General features: G+C 37.9%; 1 protein-coding gene across 1 annotated transcript; it reads right to left on the reverse strand.

Moving 5' to 3' along the window:
* Nucleotides 1–213: 213 nt before the first annotated feature.
* Nucleotides 214–19,337, reverse strand: filip1a (filamin A interacting protein 1a). The gene is made up of 6 exons (XM_081347456.1): nt 19,061–19,337; nt 10,792–11,068; nt 8,949–9,125; nt 8,355–8,533; nt 5,114–7,808; nt 214–1,831 (listed from the first exon to the last, which is right to left on the reverse strand). Exons 2-6 carry the CDS (start codon nt 11,059–11,061, stop codon nt 1,622–1,624), a joined length of 3,531 nt encoding a protein of 1,176 aa, XP_081203582.1. The 5' UTR covers nt 11,062–11,068; nt 19,061–19,337; the 3' UTR covers nt 214–1,621.
* Nucleotides 19,338–20,038: the final 701 nt, after the last annotated feature.

Raw genomic sequence — 20,038 nt, forward strand, 5'->3', positions numbered from 1 at the left:
ATATCTGATCATATCTTATCATATCAAAACATTTTTACTTTAAAAGAGTAATAAAAATGCCTTCCATTACAGATGTGCTTTTTGGTGAAACTCTTATCAATACATTTCAATTCATAACAACATTACAGACAGAAAGTGTTTGGTCTGATTTAAACGTTCCAGAGAATGCTAAAAGTATACACTATTAAAATCATTAAACAACAGTTTAGCAGATATCACACGTTTTCATTTGATAACAGTTTTATTTCATTTGATTTTTTTATTGGATAAATATTATTTCACTCTTGCGAGCAACTTGGTCTAATACCTGAAGAGAACCGATAGCTTGTCTGTTAGCATACATGACGACATGCTGCCATCTTTGCTCATGGTGGGCGCTCATGGTTTGATAAAGTCATGTCGGTAAGATCGTATTTACAAGTTGAACGTACAAGAACGCCACCACAAAGTCATAAATACCAGTGGGAAACTTTAAGCCCTGAGTTAACGAGTTGGGGGCGTGTTGGTGAGAAATATAGCAGTGATACTGTCAGGCTTTTTTTATTTACAACAAAAGATGCTAATTGCCTGCACAAAATATGATAGCATTGTAATATAACAACATTATATGAAACAATAAAATCTACAGTGGCTTCATAAATTAATTAAAAACATAAAAAAAAGCAAAACACACCTAATGCACATTCTTTGCTCTTCATTTCCTGAAGTAGAGGTAAAAAAAAAAAAAAGCTTGCTGTATTCTTGTGTAGTTAATTAAAAGTAAGTACACCGCCATCTTGCTCTGACTAAAGTTACTTGAACGCACCTGATTTCATAAACACGACTTGCAAACTCGAACATATGAACTTCCCGCACTTATTGGCTGACTGTGTAAAGTCCCAAACATTTCACTAGTGACTGTCCTGTCAATGCATTTATGAGCCTCCAAAAAAAAAGACACTGGTAAAACTATTATTATAATATTGCATTTGCAATTTATACAGTTAGTAGCTTGCAAAAGAGTATTTTCATCAGAAGACCAAACACTGACTTCTCCTACAGGATATATAGCGCTGCAGGGATGATACATACATATTTTTGTGGGCACAACCCAAAAACAAGTTCGTCCTAAAGTCAATGGGTTTTTTGTTAAATGCCTGAAACAAGGTCTGTGGTGAACACAAGCTCAAGATATGATCTACAATATAAAATACATCAGAAGTTTTTTTTAAAGCTTGTACTTTTACTTTAATAGGCGGTTGCTAAAAAGTGTCTAAATGGGTCGACAGAGGTTGTCAGGCACATTAAATGTCATCACGCCAAACAGGTAAACTCATCTGGTCACTACAAAAAAGGTCACAGAGCTTATTTTCTGTAGTAATCCAAAAGCAAATGGAGTCCTATTTTGTTTTTGTAGGGTGCTGATAATAACTTCCAGGTTGGCCTACGTATATCATCACTGCAGCGCTCCATTGTCCTGCAGTAAAGGCTAACATTTTGGCAAACATGGCTCCTTCCCTTGATGGAGGGCAAGACAAATCAGTGTCCTCCTTTGCATCTCTGCAAAGTGGTAATTGAAAATAATTCATTTTTTTTGGCAGTAGACTTAAATTTAAAAGTGTTTATTATTTGTTCAGTGCCCTCAGCCTTTCCCTCCACCCTGTAACGCTCCATTACTGACAGTGGATTTTTTAAGGTCAATGTTCATGAACTGGTTCTCAGCATTTGCTTCAACTTTAACTCCTGTGGTGATTCCCAAAGCTCCAAGCACAGCTTTTCCCGTTTTCATCCCCCGAGACATTGGAATCCGACTGAACCCTGGCCGTGCTGACGGGGCATCCATGACGGGCTGCTGTTGAGTAACAGAGACAGAAGGAGCATTAATTAATCAAAATATCTGTGACTTAATTTCTTCATTTTTGTCAGGAAATAATATGCATCCACTGAGAGAGACAACAACTACTGCACACTTCTCTACACTGGAGAAACAATTCTTTCTTTCCTATTTTTCCATCCAAAATAGGGTTTTGAGAGCATTACTGAGTAAACACGTAATGTAATGTCCTTTCATTCACACTCGTAGCCAGAGGGCGCCCTCGCGCAGAAAGTGCACAAGTGAGACTCATAAGAGTAATAAATCTTCTGATGATCCAGGAGATCTCTTATGTGGACAAACTAAGGCATCCAGCTTTCGCTGTAACACATATACATTTTGACTGATGAAACATGAAAGTATATTGAAAGTATTAAAGTATATATATGCAATGCTAATCGACATAGCCTTTATCACTATACAGAATATTATAAAATAATATCATTTCTGCCTCATTCTGTGATCTGAAGCACATCAGATCACAAAAGTCATTTATTTGGTTACACTTTATTTTCAGGTGTCACTGTTACAGTTTAATTATATATTTAAGAGTAAGATTTTACTGAGTAATATTAATTAACTACATGTACTTATTATAGGGTTACACCGAGTCCTAACTACATGCGCCGTGACGCGCAATAAAAGCCGCGACGGTGACACGCGACGATTCTATTTTAGGAACGGTTTCTATTTTTCTGCGTCGCCGCGCTGGAACAACAAACACAAAGTGTTGCAATGATAATCTCAGGTACTCTTTATGGGCTTTATTTAATGTTAAAAGTGTGTAATGTGACTTTAAATATAATTTAGAGCTCCAGCTTTGTGGCTGTAAAAGCAACAATGGATAATTCACCTTAGATCTTGAAATTAAACAAATGGAAACACGAACGTTCAAACTGTGAACAAACAAGTGAATTCTTTGACAAAGATTGTTTTAGTAACTCAGTAGCCTATGTAATTTTAATAATGTTTAACCATTTTCTTGCGATTGCCATCAAGATTACTCTCTGGTGCTGCGAGACTCCGCCCACACGCTGTTCTGATTGGCTGTGGGTTTTGATTGATTTTGATGCATCTCGCAGTCGTGTCGCGTCTAGTGTGGACAGACAAAAAATTTGTCGCTGGAATCTTATCGCATCGCGTCTGGTTAGGACATGGTCTTAGGGTAGGATTAGGATTTGGTTGAGGGTTAGTTGCATGTAATTATGCCTAATTTACTGCTATTACTATGGTAAGTACATGTAACATATGTAACAAGGACACTGTAAAATAAAGTGTTACCAGTTATTTCAAACACTCTATTCAATGTTCTCTTTTGAACACTTCTCATTACAAGTTAGAAAAGATGTTTGACGCCTTACTTTTTCAAATGCACGTCATACTGTAAATGGCTCTTACTGCGAACCGATCGATCCGCTATGAACAGTGCTGTGCTTCATCTGCACATATATCTACACTGCTCAAAAAAATAAAGGGAACACTTAAACAACACAATGTAACTCCAAGTCAATCACACTTCTGTGAAATCAAACTGTCCACTTAGGAAGCAACACTGATTGACAATCAATTTCACATGCTGTTGTGCGAATGGAATAGACGACCGGTGGAAATTATAGGCAATTAGCAAGACACCCCCAATAAAGGAGTGGTTCTGCAGGTGGTGACCACAGACCACTTCTCAGTTCCTATGCTTTCTGGCTGATGTTTTGGTCACTTTTGAATGCTGGCGGTGCTTTCACTCTAGTGGTAGCATGAGACAGAGTCTACAACCCACACAAGTGGCTCAGGTAGTGCATCTCATTCAGGATGGCTCATCAATGCGAGCTGTGGCAAGAAGGTCCAGAGCATGGAGGCGCTACCAGGAGACAGGCCAGTACATCAGGAGACGTGGAGGAGGCCGTAGGAGGGCAACAACCCAGCAGCAGGACCGCTACCTCCGCCTTTGTGCAAGGAGGAGCAGGAGGAACACTGCCAGAGCCCTGCAAAATGACCTCCAGTAGGCCACAAATGTGCATGTGTCTGCTCAAACGGTCAGAAACAGACTCCATGAGGGTGGTATGAGGGCCCGACGTCCACAGGTGGGGGTTGTGCTTACAGCCCAACACCGTGCAGGACGTTTGGCATTTGCCAGAGAACACCAAGATTGGCAAATTCGCCACTGGCGCCCTGTGCTCTTCACAGATGAAAGCAGGTTCACATTGAGCACATGTGACAGACGTGACAGAGTCTGGAGATGCCGTGGACAACGTTCTGCTGCCTGCTTTCATCTGTGAAGAGCACAGGGCGCCAGTGGCGAATTTGCCAATCTTGGTGTTCTCTGGCAAATGCCAAACGTCCTGCACAGTGTTGGGCTGTAAGCACAACCCCCACCTGTGGACGTCGGGCCCTCATACCACCCTCATGGAGTCTGTTTCTGACCGTTTGGGCAGACACATGCACATTTGTGGCCTACTGGAGGTCATTTTGCAGGGCTCTGGCAGTGTTCCTCCTGCTCCTCCTTGCACAAAGGCGGAGGTAGCGGTCCTGCTGCTGGGTTGTTGCCCTCCTACGGCCTCCTCCACGTCTCCTGATGTACTGGCCTGTCTCCTGGTAGCGCCTCCATGCTCTGGACACTACGCTGACAGACACAGCAAACCTTCTTCCCACAGCTCGCATTGATGTGCCATCCTGGATGAGCTGCACTACCTGAGCCACTTGTGTGGGTTGTAGACTCCGTCTCATGCTACCACTAGAGTGAAAGCACCGCCAGCATTCAAAAGTGACCAAAACATCAGCCAGAAAGCATAGGACCTGAGAAGTGGTCTGTGGTCACCACCTGCAGAACCACTCCTTTATTGGGGGTGTCTTGCTAATTGCCTATAATTTCCACCAGTCGTCTATTCCATTCGCACAACAGCATGTGAAATTGATTGTCAATCAGTGTTGCTTCCGAAGTGGACAGTTTAATTTCACAGAAGTGTGATTGACTTGGAGTTACATTGTGTTGTTTAAGTGTTCCCTTTATTTTTTTGAGCAGTGTATTTATTTAAAAAGATTTAGCAATTTCATAATCTCACTAAGCCAAATTGCGATTTTGGTTTAATTTCAGTCAATCATGCAGCCCTATCTTAACCTCATGCACAAAACAAATTCTCTCCTCACACAAACAAGCTCTGTCTTGCATGTTAAACTATATTGCACACGTGCTACAGTGGAAAATATAGTCATCGCACAGACTTATTGTTTAGCCATATTCCTTCATATATTAAATTAGACACTCACCACTGAGAGTGTAGGTCTGGCTGGTGCTTTAGTGACCTGCGTGATGGAGATGCTACTTATGGCTTTGTTGGATGTTGACTTGCTGGCAGTCACATTGTGTGGCGAGCGTAGCACAGTTCCAGTAGAAACCTCCTTACTCTCGGAGGATACGGAAATAGATTTGACCATGACAGCTGAACCATGATCGTTGGTCTTCTTAAACTGTGCTCCTGAGTAAATGTGAATCTTACTGTCTTCTGTGGAAATGGCATTAGCATTTGACTTCTTGATGGGTGTGGGCACCATGCGTTTCTCAGGAGTCTCCTTAAACACAGCTCGGCCTGTTATCATGTCCACGTGCTCCTGGGAGCTGCTGTTGGATGCAGTGGATACGGGTGATTTGTCCATAGAGGGAGACCTCATGATCTCGGCACTCTTTACTCTTGAGATGGTTGCAAAGGTCATTGGAGATCGAACTCTTTCTGGGTTCTTTGTCTCTTTGGTTCGTTCATTTGTAGGAATGATGGTTGTCTGAGTTGCTTGTGATGGTTTGGCAGAAGCTTGTTTGGTCAAGTCCTCTGAGTTGGCAATGCAGATCTGTAAAGTTGCCTCGTTGTTGTGAATATCTGGGATCACCTGAGCATGCAATGGATGGTTATGCTTTTGGGACATGTTGACTTCAGAAGATGCAACCTCCCCACTGGTATCTGAAGACATTTCAGAAGCACCGCTGTCCTTCTTCCTCATCCAAGGAATCCAGGACTTCTTCGCAGTAAAGTCACTGACCGTTGGAGGGTAGAGTTCACGGACTGTCGGTCTCTGCGCCGGCTTCTTTAAGCTCCTCTGCTGAAGACTACTCATGATCCGGTGCTCTTCTTGGACAGACTTCTTGATGAATGCAGCAGGAGTGTCAATGTCAGCTGTCCGATTTTCCACCGAATCGGTTTGTATTCCAGTCGATGTCATTGGAACATCCATCATTCGGCTTCCTTTGGTAATGGGCCGCAGAGTTCGGCTGAAGCGCTTGGTGACCTCCAATTCTTTGGTGAGGTTTAAAACTTCAGTGCTTATGCTCTTTTTCTTGTCCTCCTCTTCCAGAAACCTCTGTTGCAGAACAGAGTAATCGACCTGCAGCTGGGAAAGCTCATCTTCTTTGTTCATGAGCTCATGAATTTTCTCCTTCAGGGCTTGCACATCTGCTTGAAGGTCTCTGGATTTGGCCTCCTCCATCATGAACCGATGTCTCAGTTCAGCCTCCTGACAGCAAACCTCTCCTCGCTCTATTGCCTTAGCCAACGCAGTTTGACTTCTTATCTCATGCACCTGCTGTGGGACAAATTGCACCCTTTCTTTGTCAGTTGCAAACGAATCGTTCTCTGGTTTGATCAGGTGTCCCTCAACAGATTCAAGTTGCTGAAGACGGTTCTTCAGCCGTTCAACCTCCAAAGTCAACTCCTTAACTTTATTCTCATCTTTTCCATGTGCAGTTGAGACACTCTGCAGTTCTTTCCCCTTTTGAGCAGATTCCCTTTCTTCTTCGCTCATGGTACCGTGCTTCACAATACCATGCTTTGAGCTCAGATCTTTACATTTTTCTTCTGCTTTGGAAAGCTTTCCCGTTATTTCATCTCTCTCCTTTACAAGAGCAGCTATCTTCAACTCCATCTCTGATTTTAGTTTCAAACGCTTCTTGCTCTCCTCTATTAACCTCTCAGTAACCTCCATGACTTTCTCCTGCTCTGCCTTATAGAGTTGGTTCAGTTCATCTTTCATCTTTTCCTCTGACCTAATTCTGTCTGCCATGTTCTTGTGCTCATTAACCATTATTACAGTAACTGATTTGAGTTTCAAAAGATCCTCTTTTAAATCCAATTCATCCTTTTCCAGTTTCAGCTCGGACGACTCAAGCTCCTTCATACGGATCTTAACGCTCACTAGTTCATCTGTTAGCTCTTTCGTCAGGCTTTTCTCTTTTTCCAAAGCCGCCTGCAACTGGCCACATTCTGTCCTGCCCACATTGAAGGTCATCTCTAGTGTTTCTAACTGTGTCATTCTCTCTTGCAGTTTTTCCACCTCTAGCCTCAGGTCTTTATTGTGAGTCTCCTCAGCCAGAAGCATCTTCTTCAACTCATTGCACTTGCTCTCAGTTTTGGTGATCTCTTCATCTTTACCCTCCATTTCTAGAATTATTTTGCGTAAAGTCTCAAGTTCTGCAATCAAATTCGAGTTGCCACACTCGCCCTTTCTGATCTTGTCCCTCAATGCCTGGAGCTCCTCTGCTGATTTCTGAAGAGCTTCGTTCGTCTCTTCAAGCTCCTTGAGTTTGTGTGACAATTCAATTTGTTTCTGGGAAAGCTGCTGATGTTGAGATTCTTGGCCGGACAGTTTCGCAGACATCTCCTCTTGCTCTTTTGTGAACTTAGAAGTTCTTAGCTCCAGCTCAACCTCAAGATCCATGATCTTTTGGTTGTCTTCCTTTGCTTTTCTCTCTGCCTCATTTAGATACTTCTCCTTTTCCTGGAGTTTCTGAAGAAGATCTTGTATTTTGTGGCTCTGTTTGTCAATTTTCTCCAAGTGAAGTTCTCGCTCATCAACCATCATCAGTGCAAAGGACTTCAGCTTTACCAGCTCTCCAGATATTCTTTGCATACGTTTAGAAAATTCTTTTTCCTTCCGTATTTGGTATGCTTTTTCTTGTTTCAGCAAACGCTTTAACCTAGTGATAAATAAACAATAACTTCATTGCAATATCAATAACTTCATTGGTAACACTTGAATAAGGTTCATTGGTTAACATTAGTTAATGTATTAACTAACATGAACTAACCATTAGCAATACATTTGTTATTGTATTTATTAATCCTTGTTAATGTTAGTTAATAAAAATACAGCTGTTCATTGTTTGTTCATGTCAGTTCACAGTGCATATAATGTTAACAAGATTTTAATAAAGTATTAATAAATGTTGAAATTAACATCAACAAAGATTAATAAATGCTGTATAAGTGCAGTTCATTCTTAGTTCATGCTAACTAATGTAGTTAACTAATGTTAACTAACGAACCTTATTATTCTGAATAATTATTCTGCAAAATAATTACTTTGAACTTCATAGTGCACACATCGCAGTAGGTTGGTCATTTAAAATATAAATGTCTATATTGTGTTTATTTAATTATTTTACTTTATTTTTATTTTATTATTTTACATGTGCAATTCAACCATCAGTTTTGTTCCCTGCCATACATCTCTCCTGTCTCACCTCTCTCGTTCCTGCTCCAGGAGGTTGGTGAAGTCATCGCTCTTGTTCATATAATCCACGTGTTTGCGTTTCTCAATATCCAGCTCGTAGACAGTGCGCCGGTGGCTTTTCTCTGCCAGCAAGAGCTGTTCCAGCATACGGCGGTATGAGTCCTTGTGCTTATCCCGCAATCTGTCCAGCTGAGACACGGAGAGTAAAAACACAATTACTTTAAGACTGGCCAACAGAGAGTTAAAGACATGCAAACCCTTCTAATATGATGCATTTAAAGAGATAGATCATCCAAAAAATAATATTCTGTCATCATTTACTCACCTTCATGGAAGCTTGTTTTCGCCACAGAATAAAACATTTTAAAAGATAATTGCGACTTTTTATCTCACAATTGTGAGTTTACATCTCACAATTCTGACTTTATATCACTCAATTCTGAGATAAAATAAAAGTCAGAATTGTGAGATAAATAGTTGCAATTACCTTTTTTATTATTTATTCTGTGGCGGAAACCAGCTTCCATAGCCTTGTTCCAAACCATGACAGAATTGTCCTTGTTGGGTGAACTAGTCAGTGTTATTCCTTTCTCTGTGTGTATACCTCTGCCATTGTCTTATCATACACATTCTCGTGTTGAGCGTGGTTGTAGCTGAGCGTCTGGTCTCTCTGCAGGGCTTGCAGGGGTCTGGTCGGCCCCGAAGAGCCATAACGGGACTCCAGCTCCTCTGGTCGACTCAACAGCGCAGACCTAAGTAGATGGATTACATCTTCTCGGGCCTGGGTGGCAAGTAAAAAACAGAAATGCGTTGGGATATTATTCAGGGTGCAAATTACAGGAGGGTCTGACCTGCCTAAAATTCCTTTATTTATTTATTTATTTATTTATTTATTATTTATTTATTTATTTATTTATCATATTATCAAAATGGATTTATTCAAATGGTTTAGAATCAGCATAAATCTGTTTACTGTTAAAACAATTAGGCCTACATGTATTTAGATAAAAAGTATGTAGCCTACATGATTAACATATGGCAGGCTGTGGAACAAGCAATACTGACTTAGTTAAAATGTATGAGATTGAAACAAATTGGATTTTTTTTTCAATAAATATTCATAAAGCTAGTTATTGTGCATTAATAAAAAAAAACATTCATTTTATTAGGACCATTAGGTTACATAAATCGTTTTACCGTTTAATGTATGTAGGCCTACTGTGTGACTGACAAATATAATAATTTTGCATAATGCATAATTTTAATATAAAGTTTAGTTTGTTTGTTAAAACGCTGTAATTTTCATATTACGAGTATAGGCTACGTTACTTTCTCGACCCACATCTCGTTTTGACGTCCTTCATGGAGGGGGCTACATAAAATAGGCCTAAATATTTTTTGTGTTCAAATGCTTGATCCACTCTGTAGGACGTCAAGTTAAGTGTCTAAAACGCACATGCAGTTCAGCTGAATGATAAAGTTTATCCTCTTTAACTTGTTAAACACAATGTATGAAGAACTGTTTGCTGAAATATCGACAACTTTTACAACAACACTGAAATAAGAACGCGCGTAAATCTTAGGTGATTCTCTTTACTGAAAACAAGCTTATTTCACTCTAAATCCTCCTTTACCGATAACACGGCTAACAAAAATGTTCTAAGAACGTTTCGCTTACGTTACGTTTTATAAAAGCGCTATTTCTGAATGTTCTCCGAACAAAACGTCCAGTTTTTAAAATCATTTTACAGACATTATTGGAATGTTCCTTTGGAATGTTCTCTGGACATTAAGTATCAAATAGCATTAAAAAAAAACATTATACGAACGTTCAACTTAAAAACGTTATAATGTAGCCTATCAGTGCTAATGTTTTGAGGACATTAAAGACCATACAGGCTAACTTTGAGCAAACGTTCGTTCCTGGAAAACGTTTGTTCATAAATTCGAGAGGCATAGGCGATAACGGCCCCTCGATAAATATAAACAACCAAATAATTGATCTGGATCACACCAGATGGCGCCAGACACTCATGAACGTCAGACTGGACAGAGCAACTCAAAACTGAACACTATTGTGTTTTTGCTCAATTAAACCATTAAACATTTTCAGCGAGGTATAAATGGCTTGCTGTTAAACGATTCTATATTGTATTTTGAAAAAGCACATGAAATTCAGGAAGTGTGCTAAACTGCAACCTGAAAAAGACCAATGACCAATAATCCCCTTCTCTGTTTACAGTAGAAACAACAGGAAAAACTGTATAACAATGAAAATGATATCACACACGACTTGCTCATTGGCAGGGGTATTGTGGGATGAGGAAGCACACTCATGCAACATGTATTAACACATTAAAACATTTACATAATAAACATCCACCCTCATCTGAACCATAGTTAAAGTTATGATGATATATGATCATCTTTAATAAATGAAGTTTCACCTGAATCTCTCCTTCCATGATCCCGAGCAGTTTCAGAAGGTTGTCTTTGGACAGATCTCTCAGTCCAAACATTTGGTCGTCATTCTGTGCTGATTTATCATCATTATCAGGCCCGATTTTCTCGTCATCATCCATGTGTTTAACCTTGATAGTCTTTTCTGTCTCCAGTATTTTCACCTCGTCTTCTTCCTGGACATCATGTGAAGTTTGCGTGACAAGCTGAACTTCATTAACTGTGCCGTCATCCTCGGTATTGTCTTTGGACCTCATTTTCCTCCTGAGGGAAGAAACCGATTTTATTGCTTGCCAGTGTTGATTCTGTATTTACAAAGTTCCAGAGCAACTCTAGTGCATGAAGATCATTTTGAAATATGAAAAAAGAAAAGAATTGTAGCCTATATTATATTCAAACCCTGTAAAGTCTGACATATGAAATAATCAGAAAAATCTTTTTTATTTAATGGACAATTTTAGTGAACCTATATATATATATATATATATATATAGACAATATATATATATATATATATATATATATATATATATATATATATATATATATATATATATATATATATATATATATATATATATATATATATATATATAAATCCCCTAAAAAGTTACTTGTGTGTTTTTTGTTTTCATACATTTGATACATCTGGCTTTTATGGCTCATATAGTCTGATATAGTAAGAATATGTAGGGGACAAAAAACTGGTGCAGATGCTGATATTTACAGGTCAAAAAGTAAGATGAAATTCTGATGCTTGTAGTGTAAGTCAATGAGAGCTTTATATCAGTATAACTGATATATAAAACTTAAAACATAAAATGCATATACATATCAGTCGTCACTCAATATGTGCCAATAATATTTCTTAGTAAGATAATATAAATGCTTAGTTTATGATCACATTTCTGTAGTTTTTTTTAAATGTAATGCAATACAATGATTATTGAGAGATGAACAAATAAACCTTCCTCAAAAGCCTGATGATCATATTTGATACATTTGAACATGATTTAAAAAAAAAATGATGTATGGATAATAAATTAAACATAAGTTGATTTGGTTCAGTAGGTGTTCAACTTGAAATTTTACTAGCAATATCAAAGTTATTCTTATTTTTACTTTATAAAAATCAGTGCAGATTTCACAACAGAAGACACGTGAATCACGAGCTGAAGGACATTTGTTCAATTATACTAAAATACCTTTATTTGCTAAAAAAGTCTAAACTATCACTCAGACGACAGAAGGACTGGAGATTGTGTGCGACTGATTTTACAGCAAAGTTTTGATTATGTTGTTTGTTTAGAGGCCTTAGAAATTCAAGTATCAAATATGATACAGCTTTCTAGAGTCCACAGAACAGGCCCAACATCATCCAGCCGTGACATCTGAAACATGACAACACGTTTTAAACTAAAAACGAATCGATTGGAAAGTTTAGCAGCTTCTTGAGGGACTGATTCTGAAGTTGTTTTTACCCTCATGTCGTACCAAACCTGTATGACTTTCTGTCTTCAGTTGCATCCCTGTAATGTCCTTTCAGAAATTGTAATTAATTAATTAAGAAAATGCCAGTTTTTAAACACATGGGACAACTTGCATAATATGAAAACCAAAAAATTCCTGTTTTATTTCTAGTTGACTCTTTCCTTGAATGTATACTGTAGGTTGACTGTATTTAGTTTTAACTTATAGTAAGAGTTTGAAATCAACATCCAATTGAACTTTTGACTCAAATCCTGATAGTGATATATAAACCTTGTGATAAACCATGTGACAACTATAGTCTCCATATCTCTCCCCTGTTGATAAATGTTCTGAACTGTAAGTGAAAAAACACTCTGAACACTAAAACTCTATCCAAGAGGAACATACAAAAAAATAAGAAATGCTGCTTTGGTGCTCTTTTCCATGGATTTGTTTAGATCCATTTGAGAACTATAGACAAGGCTCAGAATAACTGCTGTTTATACCATCCTGGTGTATTAAATATCTGGATCAACCTCCACAGTCATGAAAGGACTAGCAAAATGATTTTCAAACCAGTGTTCATGTCATTTTGAGTGTGGAAATGTATTTAAAGAATGGCTTAAAAGTAACGATTCAAGCTGTTTTTTATTTCCATAGTTTTTAATCCACACCGTGGCGTATTCGTAACGAATTTCTGTCTTTATGGCTTGTAAAATGTCTCTTGTAAAAGTTGTTGCATTCAATCCAGTGGAACAAATAATGTAAGAAAAATGGATTAATGAACAATTGGTTCAGAAATTCATTCTGCTTGTGTTTCTAAACGTCTAAGTGTAAAGAACCAATCTATCATCAGTATTTTAGATGTTTTGTTGAGAAGAAAACACTTACTGTTATGTTGTCATACTATATAAATGTGTGTTATTTCTTGGCTTAAAGGGGGTGATGCATTGCTGTTTTTTATTTTATAATATTTCCTGAGATGCACTTATAATGTTAGTACACTGTAAAAAAAAATGTTCATGATTTGTTATCACAACTTTTAATCTTTTGTCAAATCAACTTAGATAATTAATGTGGTTCAGATAACATATATTTTGAGGTTCTGTTTATTAAACCATAATCTTTTGTCAAATCAACTTAGATAATGTGGTTCAGACAACATATATTTTGAGTTTCTACTTATTAAACCAATCTCTTTGTTGCATTAACTCAATTTTTTTATTTCAATGAACTCAAAATTTTAAGGCAACCAGGTAACTTACATTTTTAAGTTAAAGGTTTAACTTAAAAATGTAAGTTACCTGGTTGCCTTAAAATTAACAATTGTAATTTTTACTGCCACAGTTAACTAATTGTGAAAGGTGTTGGTTACAGCATTAGCCTGTATTTAGTTCTACTCGTATTGCATGAAAGGTTGCAGCGCTGAGCATTGTGGCCAATGCAGTGATCTCACTAGCTGAGTTTCCATTACAGATTTGCGCAAAACTTTTTCGATGTTTCCTGAATGTCGATAAAAAACTATTGCGAAATGACGGCGTTTCCATTAACCGATGTTATGAGACTAAAACGTCATTCCAAAAATCATGGCAACGGATGTTGGTAGGTTTACGTATTTCCTGCACTAGCCATTATGTTTAATCGAAGGAGATGTGAGCGTGTTATTCAAGCATTAATGGCAAGGAAAACCCAATTAACATGAGGCCATTATTGAACCCGCGGACAATCCTATATGGGATCACTTACAAATGTTGGCTGGGTTATTATACTCATGAGCTGCACATGTGAGGTGTTTCTCCCTCATATCTGCTTCAAGGTCTTGATAAATTGTGCCATTTCTTTGTTGTTTAGAATCCAGTATTCCCGTAATACTTTTATCTTTTATGAGTTCTCTTGTCTCGAAGAACTCTTGTCTCTGTCCAAACACACTGAACCTGACGTTTACTTCAGGTTACCTTTAAAAGTGCAAAAACTGTTTCCATTGCAGTTTTGCGAAATATTGCTTTTTCGCATTGCCAGAAAAAGCACCTCATGCGAGCATACAAACTTTTTTGTGATATATGGGAGTTTTACGAAATTGGTCGTATTTTCAATTCGCAATTTCAATTTTCGCATTTTGAAGGGTCATGGAAACGCGGCTACTGAATTCTGCACACTCACAAATGATTTTATCATGACAAGTACAGTGCTGTAGATGAGAGACTGAGTGCAGTGTAGACAGCACCATTGATTATAACATGGGTTTGTCTTGGCGAGAGAGCAGAACTGCTGAAGTGAAATGATTGACAGCTCCGGTCATTATAAAGCGAGTGCTGTTTGTTGACTCCTGCAGTTTAATGCAGCTCAGATAACAAAGTCTCCTCAGATATGTTTCTGACACTAAAAGGTAAATCAGGCTCAAGCCAGCATACTGTGTTTGTACTGCCTTTATGTGGAAATGCATATTTAGCCAGAATGGAGGTGGCACAGAGCCAATAAGCTGGAAAATATCATATTCAGCTGTCACCAGCATGCGAAAAGATGATTTCATGTCTTTGAGAGGTGTCAGCACTCATAGTAAAGTGCTATTTATAAAGCATGTCTGACAGTTGCTTTAGACATTTGTAGTTGGGCGTTTTCTTCTAATACACAGGACTGGGCAGGGTTAAAAAAAATATCTTTAATAAGATTTTTGAGATCATTCATAAGCTTTCCAGAATTTGGGGTCAGAAGGATTTTTTTTAAGAATTTAATAAATGTATTCAGATGCATTAACCCTTTCATGCATTGAGGTCACGCAGTGACATCGATTAAAAAAGCACTTTCTTGCGTATGCATAGTTGCACATCAACCTCTACAGTGAACTCTAGAGCATCATCCTATACACTGCCACCAAGTGTCAAGCTATTGTATGTGGATTTTTTTCTCCAAACCAAGATGAAATGTCAGAAATGCCAAGTTGCTCCGGAATATCATCCATGCCTTCTATAGGAGACTCTTGCAGGTTAAACAAATGTTGTAGCTTCAATTAGCATCTAAGGAGTCATATTATTGTTATATTTTCCAAGTATTGATTTTAGATTGGGAGGAAAATCTGACTGATCATCTGTCCACTAAATTGGACATCATGCATCACTTGCTATATTTCAGCTACAATTCATACTGTTACTGTGACTGTTGTTCTTGAAAATACTTCATCTCAAGTAACTTTTTTGGCTGTGAATAAATGTATTTGTGGTATTAGAATGTAATTCACAGTTACAACAAAAAAGTAATCTGATTACATTATGCATGTTACTTTTAATGTGTTACTTCACTCATTACATCAGAAAGTAATCTGATTACTCTATGCATGTTACTTGTAATGCATTACTCCCAACACTGCTCATTTCAGATGAGATTGAAAACATCTGATCACTGACTTTTCCACAATCTGAAAACATCAATAGATCAATGTAGATTTCAGTCTGAGGTTTTCTCGCTACAGTAGAAATGTGTCCATTTTGAACATAATCAGAATAGCTAATCAGGGTAAATCGACATACTCTGGTAGACTGGAGGGAGCATGAGCGTTTTCTACATAGTCTGAGTTGGGTTTCCACAGAGTTGTACATCGACCAAATCTTTTTTATGGAATCACGTCCTCATGTTCTGATATCAAAGACATGCAATGTTAAACTTGTATGAAGTTCTTCGTCTGCTGGTTGAACGGGAATAAACTCAATTGCAGTTGCAATAATTGAAGCATATTATAATTTTGGTTTCCACGTGATTTGATATAATTTTATTCATTGGTTTATTAAATACACACAGTATTACTGTCCACCACTAGTGGACATCTGAAAAATCTCTTTTAAAAGAGCAAAAAAACACAGAAAAAATCCTGACTGAGGCTGTAATAATTCATGCAAGAATTGATCAAAAGTAACACAAAAAAATATAAAGGTGATATATCTTTAAATTATGCATTATGCTTGTTATGTTATATGCGCTGGCATGTAGATGCAAATCAAGAGAGATTTTGTGGGGGAAACATTTCAAACATTAGGGAGGAACCACATAGTTTGCAGATGTTTGCAGATTTTAAAGGGACATATGTGCCCATGGGAACATCCCTGTTTTTTTTGCTGAGCTGGTGGTGTTATTGGCTCCTAATTTGGTCTGCTTTTGAAGATAACCAAGAGACACAGCTGGTACCAGCAGCTGTCCAAAATCCACATTCCTGTGCCGCCAATGAAGAAATGAAAGGTTTTAGCGGACATGATGGGTCCAATGTGTCTAAATAAGGGCTAGGAGAGTCATGGCATTTGCGGTTGTGGCTTTGGCAAGGCATGAAGTCTGCCTCACACTGAAGTTTCACATTTGCGTTCCTGGTCACTTTAAAAGGTGTCCATGTAAGCGCTATAAACAAACTAATACCAATATAAAATGGAAAAGAAAAAGAACTTTCCAGGCAACAAAACACATGGCCTGTTTGATGGACACTTGTTTAGAGAGGAGGAAAGAAGGTCAAAGTCTCTAACAGTTTTATCATTGGCTCTGATAACAGTAAAACACAGACAAACATTACGAGCACACAATCTCATGTACGTTTTATGAGTCTCTTTGATATATATTTTTTATTATTTGCGATCTGTATCTATTACGCATGAGTAAATATTACCCAGTTCATCTTACTGTATACAGTCATCAGCTTCTATTTATATCAGCCATCCATAACTTATGTTCAGTAGGAGCAGTTGTCTTATTGGATTTCAGCTTATAGTTACTCACAAATACTCGGACTACAGGCAAAGTGTGTAAAAGTGCACAGCAGTTTTGATGAGGGTTGTGTCATGCAGCTGAACTGATCTTATAAAAAATAATTTCTTATTTCTATAAGATTCAACAAATCTCACTTCTTATTTTGTGCAATGATCATTCAACACCAATTACATTCAAAATGTGTTTGTCAGTAATAAAATCACTACATAATAAAATGTGATGTTCTATTTCAATAAATGATGAATGGTGGTGCATCACAATGTCCACAAAAATACTGAGCTGCAAAAAAAAAAAAAAAAAAAAAAAAAAAAACGTTTTCAACATTGATAATAATCAGAAAAGTTTCTTGAGCAGCAAATCATCATTTTAGAATGATTTCTAAAGGATCATGTGACACTGAAGACTGGAGTAATGCTGAATGCTGAATATTCAGATTTGATCACTGGAATACATTACATTTTTCAAATATAGTCACATAGAAAACAGTTCTTCTAAATTGTTCATTTAAATCGGCTAATGTGCCTACATTGCTGCACATGATACCCATTAATACCTTTCTAACAGGTTACATTCTAATGTAACATCATAAGTAAATCAAAACCAAGACCTCTGGTTACATGACATCATTGGATAGCTCTTTAAAAAGCCATTCCAAGGGGGTGATTTTGAAGTTCATCTGCAAGCCGCAGTATTAATAGGAGCCGTAAACGACACCTGGATGAGGCGGTGATAAAATACAGTAGCCTACATAGTCAGTAGTCAATGGGCCACCATGAACATGACCAGAGACAACCGGCACCCAGAATCTCAGCAACCCACACACCAAGAACCGACACCACAATGGCCCTCAAAATAAAAATTTCCTAAAAAACAAGGCAAAACGTTCCTTCACTTTCCCATCACAACTATTATTACTGGAATAAATGGCCAAAGGCAGCAGTCCACTGGGAATAGATGAGCACTTTTTTATGCTGTCACATAATTTGTTTATGATAAAATTAAATTGTAAAAAGCCAAAACATATTATATTGACCAACATTAAAGGGATAGTTCACCCAAAAATGTTTGGATATTTTGAAGAATGTTGTTAACCAGATTATGGAAGTCAATGGCTACTGTCAACTTTTGTATTGCTTCCGCTAAAGAAAATAGTCTGTTCCGTCTCTACGGTTAGAATCCTGCGTCCATAGCAACTCTCTGTTTTTCATGGCAACATTGTGTTATACTTCGCAGCGGTCTGTTATCAAGAATTGTATAACAAGGCTTGGTTGAATTCTAATGTAGAATGTGGTGTGTTATTTCTTGATAACAGATCGCTGCGAAGTATAACACACCGTTGCCATGAAAAACAGAGCGTTGCTATGGACGCAGGATTCTAACCGTAGAGACGGAACAGACTATTTTCTTTAGCGGAAGCAATACAATCGTTTTTAAATCAATAAACTCCTTTTTAAATCAATATTTTGTGTCAAATTATTGATTTATTTGGTGGGTAGCCATGTAATAAGCGGGATAATGTAGAGCGAGGCGGTTGTTATAGCGAATACAACCCTCCGCTTCATGTCGAGGTCCTGATCAGCCTGTCAGGGTTGTATTCGCTATAACAACCGGCTCGCTTTACATTATCCCTTACATAACAGACCGCATTCTACATTGGAATTCACCAAGCCATGTAATAAAATAAGTTAATAAGCCAAGTTTTCTCCTTTTTTTTCTTTTTTTTTCCCAGTGTATACGCAGGACATTCAAATATGCACAAGATGTTAATTTATGCCTAAACTATATTTCACCTGAAAATGTGATTCTTCCATGCAGTCACACGATATAGATTTTACATTGCAATTTACAACTCTCCAAATTTAAGACAAAGATGCTGCATTTGCCTGAAATGTGTGTGAAAGTCTAAGAGAAAGTACACACAAGATACCACTCTCATGTGGCAATCTTTAGTAAATGATTAATAAAGTGGTGGATAGAAATTGCTGCGATCCCGTAGAACAAGAACACACTGCTCTCTGAATGAAACATGAATGAAAAACTTACCCACAATAGTCCCAAAGCCAAAGTACATTCCTATGAACTCCAGATTAGACGATTCTTCTAAGAGTGATACCCATTATCCAAAGATCTTTCCTCTGTAAGATAGTGCTATACTGAGAATCAGGTGCTTCAAACCATGAGGCAACAAGTGAAAGAAAGCATGACTGAATGCAAGCCGTTAGGAGCCGGGCTGTAAAATCAATGAGTCACAAACAATGAAGCTGTTATTCTATTCCAGGGACAAGAGGTGCACATGCTTCCTCTATCAGTGATTGTGTGCGGCTCCACCGCGCTGCTAAGCTATATATAACCTCTCCGCTTACTCAGTTGTAGCCATTAGGGTGTGAGAGTGACTTTAGTCTCTCAGAAGTGACAGCTGAGCCTTCCTTTCCTCACATCAGAGAACGCTCAGGCCTGTTACTCCACCCACATGCAGTCCAGGAACTGCTGTGACAAGACATGAGCTCTGAACAAATGTAGAATTTGTCCTTATGGATTCAGCTGAGAGCAGCAACTATCCTGTTGCTTTGCAGTATCACATGAATTACCACTAAACGCTTTTATCCATTTTACAGTAATTATAACTAGTAAAGAAAAGTGTATCAAAGTGTACCTTTAATATTGGCTTGACAAAGAAAGTAAAAAAAAAAAAAAGGTTTGAAAAGCCTTACAGGCCTTCACAAAAATATATGTGAATAATATAATTATTTCTTGACTAGCTTCGCATTAGCATCTGGCTAGCCTGTTAACTTATCTTTCGGCTTACCGTCTTTTTTCTCTCTCGTGCTTCTTTTTTTGAGTCCATCAAACAACTGTGGTAAGTCGGAATCGGTAAACAAACATAGTGAGCCATTGCACTTTCTCCTGTCATATCAGATGGACTGCCTGCCACGCCAGTGAGGGTTTCACATGTGATAAATGCAGGGACATAGTTAGGCTGACAGAGAAGATTTCAGAATGAGAGACACGCATCCAAACTTT

This window comes from Scardinius erythrophthalmus, assembly GCF_964197995.2.
Source record: "Scardinius erythrophthalmus genome assembly, chromosome: 19".
In the NCBI taxonomy this organism is placed as follows: Eukaryota; Metazoa; Chordata; class Actinopteri; order Cypriniformes; family Leuciscidae; genus Scardinius; species Scardinius erythrophthalmus.